The sequence below is a fragment of the Equus caballus genome, chromosome 19 (assembly GCF_041296265.1).
Source record: "Equus caballus isolate H_3958 breed thoroughbred chromosome 19, TB-T2T, whole genome shotgun sequence".
Taxonomy (NCBI): domain Eukaryota; kingdom Metazoa; phylum Chordata; class Mammalia; order Perissodactyla; family Equidae; genus Equus; species Equus caballus.
In genome coordinates this window covers 33319920-33338100 of record NC_091702.1, presented here as the reverse complement: position 1 = coordinate 33338100, position 18181 = coordinate 33319920, and the positions used below count along the sequence as shown (strand labels likewise).

General features: G+C 36.4%; 1 protein-coding gene across 22 annotated transcripts in view; it reads right to left on the bottom strand.

Annotated features, from left to right (window-relative positions):
- VPS8 (VPS8 subunit of CORVET complex) overlaps positions 1–18181 on the bottom strand; it is a 236071-nt gene that overhangs the window by 144359 nt on the left and 73531 nt on the right. For all 22 annotated transcript variants that reach the window (XM_001498654.4, XM_070243423.1, XM_070243433.1 and 19 more), the window contains one exon: positions 5687–5733. In XM_001498654.4, the coding sequence (XP_001498704.1) occupies positions 5687–5733 (47 nt within the window). The remainder of the gene's footprint in view (positions 1–5686; positions 5734–18181) is intronic.

Genomic DNA, 18181 nt, shown 5'->3' with positions numbered 1-18181 from the left:
TAAAAGAAACTGAAATTAATGAAGCTTTACTATAAGAAAGATAAAGTAAGAGTAACAAAGTAACTCTAATGAATTCAAAGAAAATGTTCTATTTGCTAGCCTTTGCACTCTGTAACGTGTTGTTAAAAACAATATGCTAGGGAAGATAATTACTATTTCAGTTCAGCAGAAAAAGCCCTAGAGAGGAGAATTAAAGAGCTAAAAATTCAGTAAATAGAGCATAAAAGTTGACAAACAAGGCACTCCTGTGACAAACAGCAGCATCACTGCTGGTAAGATTCATGACAAAACTATGTTTCTTTCTTAACCAGTTAAAGGCTATAATAAGGATACAAGAAAAATAAAACTCAGTAATCTTATCTGTATCTCTACTTTAAAATAAAAATAAAACAAAATTCTAAAACATGTTCACATCATTTTGGGAGAATATTTATTAGAGTATCAAGGAAGGAGGGAGAAATAAAAGTCCATACAAAAAAGCTTTAGCTCTTGTGTTTATTTCTATATTTATGCATTTTACTCCATCCAGTGTGCTGACTTTGTTTCCTGGAAGGACTAACTTAAGAATTGCTGTTTATTGCTTAAAGCTTAGCTTCTCTATAGCCAGTATAACAGAAAATCCGTTCTGAATAACAGAGGGACATCAAAGAGGTCTTTTTTACATAATTTCACTTTATGTTAATACTCATATTAAAAATATCATTTGGAGTTTATCATTCATAACTTCAAATTGATAGAGAAAATGGCTAAATTCACTTTGTGCATTACCAATTTTACAATTTAAAAAAATGTGAAGAACTCAGCTTTGATTATGAGATAATTACAAATTCAGGGGCCGGCCTGGTGGTATAGTGGTTAAGTTTGTGCACTCTGCTTCAGCGGCCCAGGGTTCGGAGGTTTGGATCCAGGGCACGGACCTAGCACCACCCATCAAGCCACACTTTACATCCCATGTAAAATAGAGAAAGATTGGCACAGATGTTCGCTCAGTGAAGATCTTCCTCAAGCAAAAAAAGAGGAAGATTGGCAACAGATGTTAGCTCAATGGCCAATCTCCTTCACAAAAAAAGAAAAAAGAGAAATTATGTTCAAAACGCTCTGTTTTCCGATACAAGTACCACAGTTTGTAAAGATTTCCTTTAAAAAGGTTTGGTGGTGATGGTTGTGCAACTCTGTGAATATACTAAAACTACTGAATGGTACGCTTTAAAATGGTGAATTGTATGGTATGAGAACTATATCTCAATATAGCTGTTCTAAAATTAAAAAGGCGTAGCACCTTCCCCCCAGCTTTGATATTTAAAATTTGAAGATGCAGCTATCAGGGAAACAAGATCTGAAACATCCAGCTCCTCAACTGTGCTTGATAATTAAGATCTTTTTGCTTCTCAAACAATAATCAGGATATTGAACAACAAGATTGAACAAATATCCTGGCTATCAAAAGACCGCTTCAGATTCACTTCCGATTTAACAGAAATATTTTTGGTTCAGATTTATATATAATTCAAGTCATCTGAACAATGGCTTCTTTTTGGATAGCTTACAGTGATATAAGCTCAAAGTGTCAGGATCATCTACATACAGCAGCTATTTTGTTTCATTTAATAACAATTTTATTGAGATATAATTCACATATAATCATATAGCACCTATTCTTAAACAATGTTCAAAATTATGATTATAGGTCAAGTATACTCTGGACCAATTTCAAAATAAGCTACAATTATGGCTACTGTTGTATAGGCAAAATGACAAATTATTAAATGTCCTAGAAAAAGCCTTGAGACATTTTATATCATGTGTCTAAAACTGAAAAAAAAATTCACATTACAAAATTGAAATGAAATTGTGGAACAGAGACCAAACTGTGAAAATAAAGCTCAAGTCTTCAAAAACAGCATTTCCTGTCATTTCTAATTTTGAACAATTCATGAAAAGACTATATAGCCAAGTTTTAACCAAAAAAGATGGCTATAATATAGTGGTTCCTGTCATAGTAAAAAGGATTTTATACTATAAAACACTTCTTAGGTATGAATAGGAATACATATATACACTAGTTCAATTAACATTACTGCTAGGTATGGGGTTCTATGAATTATGCTACTATGAGGTAATAGTGATCATAGTATAATAATGCTTGTGGTATTGAGTTAAAATTAATTTCAGAATATGTATTGTGTTTATAATTTGATGCACATAACAAACAGTATAATAGTGAAAATAAGAGGATGGCTATAAAAACAATTTACTCAATCAGAAGATATTTATATAAAAGGCATGTGCAGGCCAGGATTGAGAGTCTAAAGGATCACCCTAGAAGTGGAAGAAGTTACCTGAAAATGGTCGAATACTAGACTATGTTTTGTGAGACTGTATTTGTGTTATGCAAACCCAAGCATTCCTTAAAGCAATGTTAATGTCACAGATACTCTGGAAATTTGGGAATACAAAAGACCCTACATGAAAATGGAACCAAATGTCAAAAAAGATGGTATAAAGAGAGTGTCCAGTTTAGGAAGAAAGACACTATACTAGAAGGAAGTGACATACAGCTTCTAATCCTCCACTTCAATTTAACCTGGGGAATTGACCATTTTTAACCTTGTTATCTATGGCAACTCTAAGAAAACATTATAAAAACTCTACCAGTTAAGAGTGATTATATTGAACTATTTAAGCAAACATAGAATTTCTATATCTAACAAATCTTTAATTGTTTCATGTTTGAAATGGAAGGAGACTGTAAGATGACCTAGACGCAAAGAATCAAAGTTGATCAAATGGCCAATTTGACCCCTTTCCCCCTAAGCTCAGGCCCATAGATAGGCTCTTAACACTGATGAAAAAGAAAAGCCATATGGTGAGAAGTAAGCAAGCACAGAAGCACACAATCTAGAACACAAAAGGGAACACCTGACCCAGTGCTTAGTTTCACAACTCCAGGCCTTCTTACACTGCTGGGAATGCTGCCTCGTCCCTCCTGCCCTTACTGGAACCTAGAGAGTAGAAAAAGTGGGGAAAGAGAGCAGGAGGGAAAGGAGAATGAGAACAACACGTGCTGGAACTTCTCCTGAGCAAGAGCAGGATGTAGTGCAACCTGATCTTCAGCCTTTGGAAACGGGATTGAGAGAGAAGGAGGCCACACTATTTGCACTATGGACCTGGGAAACGTCCATGCCCTTGATCTAGGAGTATGTGTGTATGGGTGGATGAAGGAGGGAGGGAGGGAAGACCTGCAAAAAGAACCAAGAGTTGGAAAAGGACTCTTGAGCTGTCCCTTCCCCGTGGAGGTCAGGAATACTATGACTGCAGGTGTTTCTTTCTGAGATCTCCAACAAGTACTGCATTTATTTTTGACACAGCCCAGAAGCAAACAAGCTAAGGAGTCAAGAAAATTAAAGAAAGAAAAAATTTGATAAAAAAAGAAGAAATAATAAATAGATTCTAATTTGGTGAAAATCATACCAGATCTTATCTTCTACGTTATATGCTGTGATTTAATAAAGAAATTATTGCAGTCAATAGAAAGTTAGAAATAATGCCTTTTTGAATCATATAGAAAAGAAAGGTCTATCTCCAGAACATTTCTGGGAATAACACAAAATATTTCTGCAAGAAAGAACCTATTTTTTTTCTTTTTCCCTCTATAATCCTTCATCTTACAACTGCTAGAGCCATTTCAACTTCACATCACTGGGAGAGTATTCAAGATAATGACCACAAGTCATCTGGCAAACCAGGAGGCAGAACTACTTCATTAATTCAACCATCAGGTACTGAGTAGCTACTTTGTGCCAGGCACCATTCTAAGTGGATATAACCCATTTTATAAATCTACGCTTTCTTACTCTAAACAAAATTTAGTCTTTTAGGTACTTTATATCTCATTTATGATTATCTCAACTTGAAGATTAGGGTTGATTCAAGTACTTATTAGTATTAGCAACATCTCTATACCTCAATTCCTCATCTGAAAATGAGGACAACATTACCTCTCTTACACTGTAATTATGAGGATTAAACAAAACAAAATACGTAAAATTGATCCATAAATTATGAGGCTGCTTTAAAAACTACAAGATGACAAGGAAGTGAGTGTGAAAATTGGGGTAAAGAATATAAACTAAGAAAAGCTAGGGTGAGGTTAGTATGTCACGGCTCTTAGCTTTCTAGGAAATAGTAATTAGCTACACAGTTCACTGTCCATTGATTAAAGTGAACGAGCTGTTCAGAAGAGGCAAAAGTAATTCTGGTACTAACACCTGAGGGAAATTTCTCCCTTGGGCCCTCAAGAAGAAGACAATGCATAACATAAAGCAATGTTCTCCACAACATCTCAACTGTGAATACAATATATGTCACTGGATAATCACACATAGCACTACAGCTGAAACACTGGAATGAATTTGAGCCCCAAGTGAGCAGAAGCTACAGCTCTCCATGACTTAATCAAAGGTCTGACGTGGCAAATAACTGCCCTCTTGATAAGCTTCACTGATAACTTGAAAGTAGGACCCAACCTTTCATGATGCAGGCTACCTGAATATATATAAACTCACGGGTCAGGTCGGTGTTGTACAGGGTTTAGGAGTCTCTGCACTGGGTGCTCACATTTGTTCCCTACCACCCAAAAAGTGCCACAAAAGAACAAATGCCCAGGAGCTCGTCTGCCCGCATTAGAATCCCACCTTCACTCCTCAAAAGAAGTGTGAGTGAGCTCTGGCAAGTTATTTAATGGCTTTCTGCCTCTGGAACCTCCTGTGTAAAACGAAGATAATAACATCTACCTCACTGTTATAAAAATTAGACAAATTTAATGTAGAGGGCTTAGAACAATACCTGGCGTGCAGGGAACTATTATCATAATTGTGAAAAAATTGTGAACTAGCACAGGTTCGTTAACTAGCACAAGTTGGTTAACCAGCTAGTAACTAGCATAGTTACTACTTAAACCTTTAAAAAAGCCTAATCAAGAGTTTATTTACACTGATTTCTTTTAAACAAAAATGTTCCAAAAATCAAACCTGCAGATACAGGAATCTTGCCCTTTTCCGGGCAGTACGACATACTGTGTTTTAGTGATAGTTCATAAAAGAATATATATACAGTACACGAATCATACACTTTTACTTTTAAGATATTTAATTAGTATTGCTTTTCTGTTAGCTATGTTCTTCGCCTCCACTATCCTGCCACACAAATGCATAGATAATACACCCACAGCATCTATTTTGGAAAAGTTAATTTATTAGGTAAATGGACTGAAAATTGTGAAAGAATCTAATTTATGTAAATTAAGGGGGGTTATTTTGGTGAGGAAGATTGGCCTTGAGCTAACATCTGTTGCCAATCTTCCTCTTTTTTTTTCTTCTCCCCAAAGCCCCAGCACATAGTTGTATATCCTAGTTGTAAGTCATTCCAGTTCTAGGTGGGATGCCGCCACAGCATGGCCTGATGAGCAGTGAGCAGGTCCATGCCCAGGATCCAAACCAGCAAATCCCAGGCCACAGAAGTGGAGCTCACAAACCTAATCACTTGGCCATGAGACCGGCCTGTAAATTAAACTTTTTTTAAAAACCTATCCAGTCAAATTCATAGAATTCATAGCAGTAAATTATAACATAAGCAAGAGACAAGCTGGATTCAAAGTAATTGAATCTGACAGACAACATATACTCACTTTCGCTGCAGCAGAAGGCAGTAATCAACTATGACAGGCACCATATCCTGTAGAGAGACCATAAAGAAAGCATCAGCACCACATCTCTGTCCTACAGCTCACGGGTTAGACACGACACATAACAAGAGAGGTCTGCTTAAGATACTGTTAGACTGTTGAGAGAATACAACTTACCCCACGCTTTGGGTAAGCAATCTGGTACTATGTGTCAAAAATGTTAAAAAAATTTCCAGTAATTCTATCTGGAAATTTATCATAAATACACTTAAGAAAAAAATTATAATGCATTAAGGTGTTCACTGCAGCTCTATAACAGAAGAAGCAGGAGAAGGAGAGGGAAGGGAGAAAGAAATTGGAATTAAATATACAACACAGGAAAATAGTGAAGTAAATCTGCTATTTAAATAATATATTATGTTGGTACTAAAAGTTTATAAAGAGTTTACAATAACATTATAACAAACAGATGAAAACATGTATTTATCTCACAACTTTGTAAAGAAAATCTGCAAAGAAAAAAAAAAACCAGAAGAAAATGCATCAAACTGTTAAAAGGACATAATTGGTCCGGCTTGTGGCTCAGGTGATTAAGGTTGTCCATATTTTGTCACATCTTCCAAACCAGCTATTTTAAGGTTGATTTAACTTCTCGGTTTCATAATATTTTGACTGCTTTAAATTCATCCTGTACAGACTCATAACAAATGAATGGCAACCCATAATTTTGGCCTTTTTCAGGACAGTTTGAGGGAGAAACAGTAGCTTATCATAACTGGAAACTGTCAAGTAACCAAGCATCAGACTTCAGTAGTACTCTCATTTTCTGGGGGCTGCAGAGAAATGATTTCCTTTAAAAAACATCCTAGAAGGCCTAGGTTCTAGGCAGAAAATATCTCATCAACAGGGAGAGAGTACTCTTCAAAGAAGATGTCAACCTAAAAAGCAAAAGTGAAAAGGAGGGAATAATTCACAACTAATTCTATGAGGCCAGCTTTACTCTAATACCAAACCCACACAAAGACATTACAAGAAAAGAAGACAACAGACCATTATTCCTCATGAACATAGAAATTCACAAAAAAAGATAATACATCGTAACCACATGGGTTTAGCCCAAGAATGCAGGGTTGGTTTAACACTCAAAAAAGTCAATCAATATAATTCATCACATTAACAAATGAAAAAAGAAAACCCATATGATCACCTCTACAGACACAGAAAAAGAATTTGACAAAAGCAAATAACATTTGCTCTAGGAAAAAGAAAAATCTTAGGAAATTAAGAATAGAGGAGAACTTCCTCAACCTGATAGAGAGCATCTTTGAAAACCTATGACTGGCATCATACTTATAAATCAAAGACTCAATGCATTCCCACTAACACTGGAACAAGAAAAGGGTGCCACCCATCATGATTTCTTTTCAATATCACACTGGAGGCCATACTGGAGCCAGGGTAGTAAGGTAAGAAAGAGAACTAAAACATCCAGATTGGAAAATAAGAAGTAATTCTGTCTTTGATTGCCTATGCAGAAAATCTGATGAAAAATATAAAAAACTGCTAGAACTAACAAGTCAGCCTAGCAAGATTTCAGGATAGAAGATAAATATACTAAAATTAATTGTATTTCTACATCCTAGAAATGAACAAGCTGAAATTGAAGTAAAAAAATACTGTTTACGATAGCGTCAAAAAATAAAGATATTATGCAACTACCAAAAAAAAGGCACTCTCTATGAACCAACATAAAAAGATGTCCAAGATATACTAAGTGGAAAAAACACAGCACAAAAATCACAAATATAGTTTTCTATCATTTGTGTTAAATGAGGAGGAAATATGATGTGTGGGTAGGTAAAAATGTGAATATGTGCTAGCATTTTACCTACAGAAAATCTGGAAATATACTTAAAAACTTAGTAATGATGGTGAGAGGCAGGTGGGAACTAGGCAGATGGCATTAGGGTGGCAGGGAGACTTTTCACTGTATACATTTTTATATTTTTTGATTTTTGAATCACATGAATGCATAACTGATCCAAAAGTTAAATTAATTGAAGGTTTAAAAAAACAGAGGGTAATACAACTAAGTTCAGTCGATCTCAATTCTATGGAAACATAACTGGCTATAACGTATAGGCAGGATGTACACCAAACCACTGGTGAAATTCAACCATATTTATATAAAGCATCTACTATGGACCAGGCACATTGCTAGGTGTTAACAATATGTACTTAACAAAACAGACATATCTTATAGTCTAGTACAAAGCCTTTTAACAAGTAGTAACAATGAAGTATGAGGAAAGTTACCAGAGGGGAAATATGGAATGCCAGGGAAACTTATGGCAAGGAGACATAACCTAAGTCTGCCTTCCTGAGAATATGACATTTAAATGGACACCTGAAAGAGAGCATTCACCAACCAAGTCACAGGGAAGAATGCTCCAGTACGAGGCAATAATAGCCTGTGGGAAAGTCCAGATGTACGAGACAGCATAGGACCTTGAGGAACTGAGAGAGACAGTGTGACCAGAGCACAGAAAGAGGAGCCTGGCACCAGATGAGGAAGGGGCAATGCGCAGGATTCTGGACTTTATTCTAAGAGTAGTGGAAAACCACTCAAGCGGTTTTAAGCAGTGAGATTTAAGAAGTGAGATGAAAATTTAAAAAATTGTGGCAGGATTACAAGTGGTTTAGAGTCTTTTTACTTTTGTCACTCATAAAAATAAAAAATACAATTACTTAGAATACATGTGCGAACTTTATTTCTTTGCAAATCTCTCAATTATATGTCACTTGCCAACTCCCCTTCCCTCAGCACTGCTTAGTTTTCTTGGCCTAGACTCTCTCACCATCTGCAATTCCAAACTTTTGCTCACATCCTTCTCTTTCTTTATCCAAGGGACCCTGAGATGCCTTGAAAAGAGGACATACAGGAGAATTCCACTTCCAGGAAGATGGAGCAGACATATTTTTCCTTATTCTTCCCACTAGTACAACCTAAAAACCATAGATAGTATATACAACACAAACACGTGAAGATTCTGAAAGGTGGAAAGAAGGCAGACCAGCTAGATATTTCAGGAACTGAGGAACAACATGGTAGTGAGCTCCCTGGTTTCTTTTTAACCATATGTCCAAGACTTGGAGCTGAAGAAGCGGCAACCTGGAAACGTCCACAAGCACAGACAGAAAACATCCCAACAAAGGCTTACTCTCTCTAACCAAACAAATAGAAAAGGAGAAACCTAGTAAAAGAAAAAAAAGAAAAACTTTCAGAAATAACTACTACTCTCCAGCAAAATACCACAGAAAAAACTGTGGCCCCAGGGGCTGGCCCCGTGGCCGAGTGGTTAAGTTCGCGGGCTCCGCTGCAGGCGGCCCAGTGTTTCGTTGGTTCAAATCCTGGGCGTGGACATGGCACTGCTCATCAAACCACGCTGAGGCAGCGTTCCACATGCCACAACTAGAAGGACCCACAACGAAGAACATACAACTATGTACCGGGGGGCTTTGGGGAGAAAAAGGAAAAAATAAAATCTTTAAAAAAAAAAAAAAAAAGAGCTCAGAAGATACAATTTAAAAACAAAAAAACTGTGGCCCCACACCCACTATGACAGTTAATTTTATGTGTCAACTTGGCTGGACGATGATGTGCCCAGATATTTGATCAAACTTTCTGAATGAGATTAACATATGAATCAGTAGACCATGTAAAGCAGATTTCCCTTCATAATGCTGAAATATCAGTTCTCCTGGGTCTCCAGCTTGCCAAGCACAGATCTTGGGACTTCTTGGCCTCCATAATCACATGAGCTAATTCCTTATAATAAACCTACTTATATATATATATATCTTCTAGTGGTCCTGTTTCTCTGGAGAACCCTAATTGATATGCTCACCATGCCAGCAAAAGCTGCCTGGAAAACCTAGATTTCACCCTCCACAGGATGTAACAAGGTACCCTAATCTTCCCTCCCCTGACCAGGGTGGTATCAGAGAAGGCAATAGAAAGTCAGGACTTTCAACTCCAACAAGCTGGTAACAAATCCCTTCCTCCTCCCCCATGGAGAGTGCCAGTGGAGATCATGTGGAGAGCCTGAATTTCTACCTACACCCAGAGTAACGAGGTCCTACTGGAGTGGCGTCAGAGGAGGTCTACGAATCAGAACTTTCACCGATGTCTGATGCAGTGAGGCCCCTCTCACTATGTTGTCAACAACTGAGGGCACATGGGGAACAGTAATGAGGCATTCCCTACCTCTAACCAGCCAATGAGGTATCAGTGAAGGCTTAATAAGGAGCAGGAAGCCCCATCTCAGTCTAGCAGTGAGGAGGAACACTTCCCATCAGGTTTCAATGGAGACCAAGTGGGGAACTTGGACGAGCACCTCACCTGGCAGTGACAACATGGCACCCCTCCCCTTGCCCTGCCAGAGCTGTATCAGAAGAAACTAGCTAAAACAGAAAGTCTAAATAAGATCTGGAGTCTCACAACATAACACCAACAAGGTCCAGGTTTCAAAAGGAAATCAAAAGTCATATCAAGAATCAGGAAGATCTCAAAATGAATTAAAAAATGACAATCAATAGAGGCCAACACTGAGATGACAGAGATGTTAGAATAATCTGCCAAATATTTTTAAAGTAGTCATCATAAAAGTACTTCAATGAGAAATTATGAACAATCTTGAAACAAATGAAAATACAGAAAGTTTCATCCAAGAAATGAAAAACATAAAGAATAACCAAATGGAAATTTTAGAACTGAAAAATAAAATAACTGAAAATTTTAAAAACTCAAAGGATGGGCTCAACAGCAGAATAGAGGGTTCAGAGGAAAGAATCAGTGAACTAGAAGAAAGAACAACAGAAATTTCCAATCTGAAGGAGAAAAAAATTACTGATTAAAAAAAATGAAGAGAGACTCAGGAACCTGTGGGACTATAACAAAAGGTCTAACATTTATGTCATTGGAGTCTCAGAAGGAGAGAAGAAAAAGGGTGGGACTGAAAAAGTACTCAAAGATCCAATAGATGAAAATGTCCTAAATTTGGCAAAAAGACACAAACACAAAGATTTATCCAAATAGGACAAATCTAAAGAAATCCACACCAAAGACTTTTCAAACTTCTGAAAACCAAAGACAAAAAAAAAAAAATCCTGAAAGCAGCATAAGAGGCACGACCCCTTAACTATAGGGACAAACAATTTGAAAGACTGAATTTTTCATCAGAAACCATGGAGGCCAGAAGAGGTGGCAAGATATTTTTCAAGTGCTGAAATAAAATAACCATCCTAAATCCAGTGAAATATCCTTCAGGAATGATGGAGAAATCAAGACATTCCCAGATGAAGAGGCTTTGCTGTCAGCAAAACTAGCCCCAAAAGAATGGCTAATCAGGGGCCAGCCCGGTGGCACAGCAGTTAAGTGCACACATTCTGGTTCTCGGCGGCCTGGGGTTGGCCAGTTCGGATCCCAGGTGCGGACATGGCACTGCATGGCACACCATGCTGTGGTAGGCGTCCCACATATAAAGTAGAAGAAGATGAGCACGGATTTTAGCTCAGGGCCAGGTTTCCTCAGCAAAAAGAGGAGGACTGGCAGCAGTTAGCTCAGGGCTAATCTTCCTCAAAAAAAAAAAAAAAAAAGAATGGCTAATCAAAGTTCTTTAAATAAAAGGAGACAATAAAGGAAGGGATCTTGAAACATCAGGAAAGAAGAAAGAAGATGGTAAGCAAAAATAAGGGTAATTATAATAGACAGTCCTTCTCCTGAGTTTTCTTACTTATGTTTTATGGTTGAAGCAAAAATCACAATACTGTGTGATGTGGTTCTAAATGAATGTAGAGGAAATATTTAAGAGAATATATTATAAACAGGAGAGGGTAAAGAGATGTGAAGAGAAAAATAACACCAGTAGACTGTGATAAGTGATGTATATATAATGTAATACTTAGGCAACCACTAGAAAAAGCTACTATAGATAAATCAAAATGAAATTGTACAAAATTTTCAAGCAACTCGCAATAAGGAAGGAAAAAGAAAACAGAAAAACAAAAAACTGAGAGGACAAATAGAAAACAAAAATTAAAATGACAGATGTAAGCCCTAACAAACGGATAATTACTTTAAATGTAAATGGTCTAAATATATCAATTAAATGACAGGTTGGCAAAGTGGATTTAAGAAGTCTACAAGAAATTCATTTCAAATATAACACTATAGGCGGGTTGAAAGTAAACTGATAGAAAAAATATATAAAGCAACTATTAATCAAAAGAAAGCAGGCGTGGTTGTAGTAATATGAGATAATACCGACTCTGGAGCACAGAAAATTGCTATAGACCGACAGGGACATTAAAATGATAAAAGGGTCAATTCACCAAGAAGAGATAGCAATCCTAAATGTGTATGCACCAAACAGAGGTGCAAGATATATGAAGCAAAAACTGACAGAAGGGAAAGGAGAAATAGACAAATCCACAGTGGTAGCTGAAGACTTCAACAGCCTTCTCTCAATAACTGATAGAACAACTAGACAGAAAATTAGCAAGAATATAGAAGAACTCAACAATACCATCTGATATTTTTAGAATACTCAAACCAACAACAGTAGAAAGCAAATTCTTTTCAAGTGCCCATAGGACATATAGCAAGATGAACCACATCTAGAGCCATAAAACAAACCTCAGCAAATTTGAAAGAACTGAAATTATACAAAGTGTGTTCTCCAACCACAACGGAATCAAACGAGAAATCAATGACAGAAAGATAACACGAAAATCTGCAAACACTTGGAAACTAAACAACACCCTTCTAAATAAACCACGGATCAATGAGAAAGTCATGAGAGAAATTTAAAAACACATTCAACTGAATGAAAACGCAAATATAACATAGCAAGACTTTGTAGGACACAGCTAAAGTAATGCTGAGAGGGAAATTTACAACATTAAATGCATACATTAGAAAACAAAAAAAGTCTCAAATCAATCTATGCTATCATTTCAAAAACCTAGAAAGAGAAGGATGAAATAAATCCGAAGCAAACATAAGGAAGGACATAATAAGGAACAGAAATCAATGAAATTGAAAATGAACAAACAAAAAACAGAGAAAGTCAATAAAACAAAGAGCTGGTTCATTGAAAAACATCAGTAAAATTGATGAACCTCTAGCAAGACTGACAAAGAATACAGAGTAAACACAATCACTGATATTAAGAATGAAGCAGAGTATATCACTTAAGACCCTGTAAACATCAAGAGAACAGTAAGGGAATACTTTGAACAACTCTACACACACAAATTCGACAACTTAGATGAAATGGACCAATTTCTCAAAAAGCACAAACTATCACAAATGCAAATCAAAACCACAATGAGATATCACCTAATACCTGTTAGAATGGCTATTATCAAAAAGATAAGAAAAAACAAGTGTTGGCAAGGATATGGAGAAAAGGAAACCCTTGTGCACTGTTGGTGGGAATGTAAACTGGTACAGCCACGATGGAGAACAGTACGGAGGGTCCTCAAATAATTAAAAATAGAACTACCATACGATCCAGCAATTCCACTTCAGGTATTTATCCAAAGAAAATGAAAACACTAAGTTGAAAAATATATGCACCCTACGTGTTCACTGCCGTGTTATTTACAATAGTCAAGATAAGGAAACAACCTAAGTGTCCACTGATGGATGAATAAAGAAATTATGGTATATGTAAACAATGGAATATTATTCAGCCATAAAAAAGAATGAAATCTTGCCATCGGAGACAACATGGATGGACCTCGAGGGCATTATGCTAAGTGAAATAGACACAGAAAGACAAACACCGTATGATCTCATTTATATGTGGAATCTAAAACAAAAAACAAAAAAAAACACCAAGCTTAGAGATATAGAGAGCAGAGTGGTGGTTGCCAGAGGCAGGGGTTAGGGGATGTGAGAAATGGATGCAAGGGGTCAAAAAGTAAAATAAAAAGTAAAATTAAATTAAAAAGTCTAACATACCATAGTTCTATTCTCTCTACCAAGGGATATGGAGAAGTAGTCCATCGTATTCCTAATTAAAATGCTCCAACAGAAAGCATCTTGCTTCACAAGCCTCATTCGTAACACTGGATTTGACCCTAATGTGTGTTGACCGAGACAGATTATGATATTCTAACAAATAAAACTAGGAGTGCATAGGTTAGCTATTAGGATAATTACATTCTGAAAGTATTAATGACTATTTTTCATGATAATTAACGACAATTACTTTTTAATTGTTTTCACAGCATCATCACTCCTGACCTATTCTAATAAATATCTATTAAAAACAAGAGAGAGAGAACATTAGAGGTCCTAAGCAGGGATTATGCACGTAATTTAAAAGAAAAGCAGTACTAAACTGTAAAATAAGTTTCACAAGTCTGACACAATTCAGCTTTTTCTCATGACTACACTGATTTTTCTGAAATATCAAATTTCAAAAAGGTATTTCTCGTTTTATTTTTCCTGTCTGTCTGTCTGGCAAGTCTACTCTGCTTGTCCCACAGTGCTTAGTCTTCAGGTAAGCACATTCTAAGCTGTAGGCTGTCGGGGTGGATAGAGGACGGAGGCTCTTTAGTTTGAAGGCCCTGGGGAGGCCCCTCAGTTTGCTCTAGTTTAGGGTGACCCAGACTGCCAGGACAAAATAGAGGAACTCATGGTGGGACAGTGATGTTAAATGCACTAAGGTTCCAGACTGCAAGGAATTACCATTTTGTTAATGGAATCAGAAATGACTTAGAAGGCCTCATCCACTCTGCAGTAAGAATGAATTCTTTGGCCCCAGCAATTTATCATGTGGTTTCCATTCTGCAAAAAGCTCTCATTTCCTTGTTAATCAAAACTACCATTAACTAGTATTTGCCAAAGAAAATGTAATAAGTATTAATAAATTCCCCCCGCCTATATTTTTATCTGAGACTTTTAATCCTTTAAAGTCTTATATTTCAAAGTTTACAAAGCACTTCACAGGTGATAGCTGCAATAATTCGGTTGTCCAGGAAGGGACTTTTATTTCCATTTAGAGATGAGAAAACTGAGACTCAGAAAGTTTAAGGGTCACACAGCTTGTCAGAATGCAGGCCACCTGGTACCTCATCTAGAGCTCTTTCTGCCATTTCACTTCTCTTCAACCTACATGCTTACTGTGTCTCCACGTCTAAATTTTCTTCCTTCCAAACACTGCGATTATAGTCCTCGAATCAGTATGGGAGACAGTCACGGAAGGATTTTTCTGGGTGCAAGGAACAAAAAAAAAAGGATAATAAGGGAATACTATGAACAACTCTACACACACAAATTTGACAACTTAGATGAAATAGACCAATTCCTCAAAAAATACAACTATTACAACTCACTCAATATGAAACAGATCATTTGAATACTCCTATAATTATGAAGGAAATTGAATTCATAATTTAAAACTCCCCCCCAAAATCTACATGCTTAGTTTCACTGAAGCATTCTACCAAACATTTAAAGAAGAATTACTACCAACTCTACAAAACCTCTTCCAGAAAACAGAAGAGGAAGGAACACTTCCCTATTCATTTTGTAAAGTTAGCTTTGCTCTGATACCAAAATCCAAAAATACATTACAAAAAAAGAAAGCTACAGACCAAATCCCTCGTGAATAAGACTCAAAAATTCTTAACAGAATATCAGCATATATAATTCAATATATGAAAAGAATTCTACATCATGACCAAGTGAGGTTTATTCCAGGGATGAGAGGCCAGTTCAATAATCAAAATCCATCAATGTAATACACCATACTAACAGGCTAAAGCAGAAAAATCAGTATCAATCAATGCAGAAGGAGCATTTGATAAAATTCAACACCCATTCATGAAAAAACTCTTAGAAAAACTGAAATAGAGGGGAATTTCCTCAACTGGATAAAGAATATCTGCAACAAACCTCCTACAGCTAACATTATACTTCACGGTGAAAGACTGACTGCTTTCATTCTGATTGGGAACAAGGTAAGGATGTCTGCCCTGATCATTCTTATTCAACACAATGCTGGAAGTTCTAGCCAGTGCCATAAAGCAAGAAAAGGAGAGAAAAAGGCACACAGAGTGGGAAGGAAAAAATAAAACTGTTTCTTTTGCAGATGACATGACTGTCTACATAGAAAATCTCAAGGAATCTACATAAAACCCTTAGAACTAAGAAGTGAGTTCAGTAAGATGGCAGAATATAAGATAAACATACAATAATAAATTGTATTTCTGTATGCTATTAATGAACACGTGGACACCAAAATTAAAAATTCAATACCATTTATAATTGCAAAAGAAAAAAAAGAAAGGAAGGCAAGACAGACAGATTGACTAGGTATAAATCTAACAAACTATGTACAGGAATTGTATACTGAAAACTACAGAATGATGATTAAAAAAATCAAAGAAGACTGGAAGACTCAACATAGTAAAGATGCTAATTCTCCTCAAATTGATATATAAGTTTAATGTAATGTCTATCAAAATTCTCACAAGACTTTTTCATAGAGACAAAATTATTCTACAATTTATATGGAAAGGTAAAAAAGGTAGAATAGCTGAAATAATTTTGACAACAAAAAATAAAGTAGAAGGAATCGCCCTATTCGATTTCAAATGACTTATACAGCCACAGTAATCAAGACTATGTGGTACTGGCAGATGGACGGACACACACAGATTAATGGAATAGAAAAGAGAACCCAGAAATAGACCCAAATGATTTTTTACAAAGGTGCTAAAGCAATTCAAAGAAAAAAACTAGTCTTTTCAATAAATGGTGCTAGAGTACTTGGATGTCCATAGGCAAAAAAGAGAACTTTGATCTAAGTCTCACGCCTTGTGCAAAGTTTAGCTCAAAATGGATCACAGACTTAAGTGTAAAACACAAAACTATAAAACTTTTAGAAAAAACATAGGAGAAAATCTTTGGGGTCTTGGGCTACACAGAGAGTTCTTAGACTTGATGCCAAAAGCACAATCAATAAAAGGAAAGACTGATAAATTGGATTTGATCAAAATTAAAAACTTTTGCTCTCTAAAAGACCCTGTTAAAAGGATGAAAAAAAAACTACAGACTGGGAGAACCACCTTTCTGATAAAGGATTAAAATGCAGAATTTAAAAAAACAAACCAAAAAACCCTCTCAAAACTCAACAGTAAAATAACAAACAATCCAATTAGAATATAGGCAAAACACATGAAGAGACATTTCACAGAAGATATACAGATGGCAAATAAGCACGTGAAAGGATGTTCAACACCATTAGTCATTAGGGAAACGCAAATGGAACCCACAATGAGATATCACTACGCATCTATCAGAATAGCTAAAAGGAAAAAGAGTGACTTCACCAAATGCTGGTGAGGATGTGGACAAACCTGATCACACATACATTGCTGGTGGAAATATAAAAGGGTAAAACTATTGTAGAAAACAGTTTGGTAGTTTCTTAAAAAATTAAACATAAAACTATCATACGATCCAACAAGTGCACTCCTGGGCACTTCTTCCAGAGAAATGAAGACTTATGTTCACACAGAAACCTATACACAAATGTTTATAGCAACTTTATTTTTTTTATTTTTTTTTTTAAAGATTTTATTTTTCCTTTTTCTCCCCAAAGCCCCCCAGTACATAGTTGTATATATTCTTCGCTGTGGGTCCTTCTAGTTGTGGCATGTGGGACGCTGCCTCAGCGTGGTTTGATGAGCAGTGCCATGTCCGTGCCCAGGATTCGAACCAACGAAACACTGGGCCGCCTGCAGCGGAGCGCGCGAACTTAACCACTCAGCCATGGGGCCAACCCCTATAGCAACTTTATTTTTAATAGCCCCAAACTGGAAACAACCCAGATGTCCTTCAGCGGGTGAATGGTTAGTTAAACTTCAGTGCATCCATACTATGGAATGCAACTCAGCAAAAAAAAGAAACAAACTATTGATAGAATCAACGACCTAGATGAATCAACAGAGAATTGTGCTGAGTTTAAAAAGTCAATGCCAAAAGGTTACATACTACGTAATTCCACTTATATAACATTCTTGAAATGACAAAATTATAGATACGGAGAAAAATTAGTGGTTGCCAGGGCCTAGGAAGGGGGTAGGGGCGGGAGGGAAGTGGATGGGGCTATAAAGAGGCAAAATTCATGTGGTGATGGAAATGTCCTGTATCTTTAGTGTATTGGTCAATATCCTGGTTATGTAGTCACACCACGGTTTTGCAAGATGTTCCCAATGGGAAAAATCGAGTTCAGTGTACATGGGATTTCTGTGTATTATTTCTTACAACTGAATGTGAATCTACAATTATCCCCAAATAAAAAATTTAATTAAAAAAAAGAGGATACACATAGTCCTCAAAGCTACCCCTGACTGTTCTTAACTCACTTAAATAGGGCTACATCATCCAAATTAATGCTTTATCAATTTTGAACATTA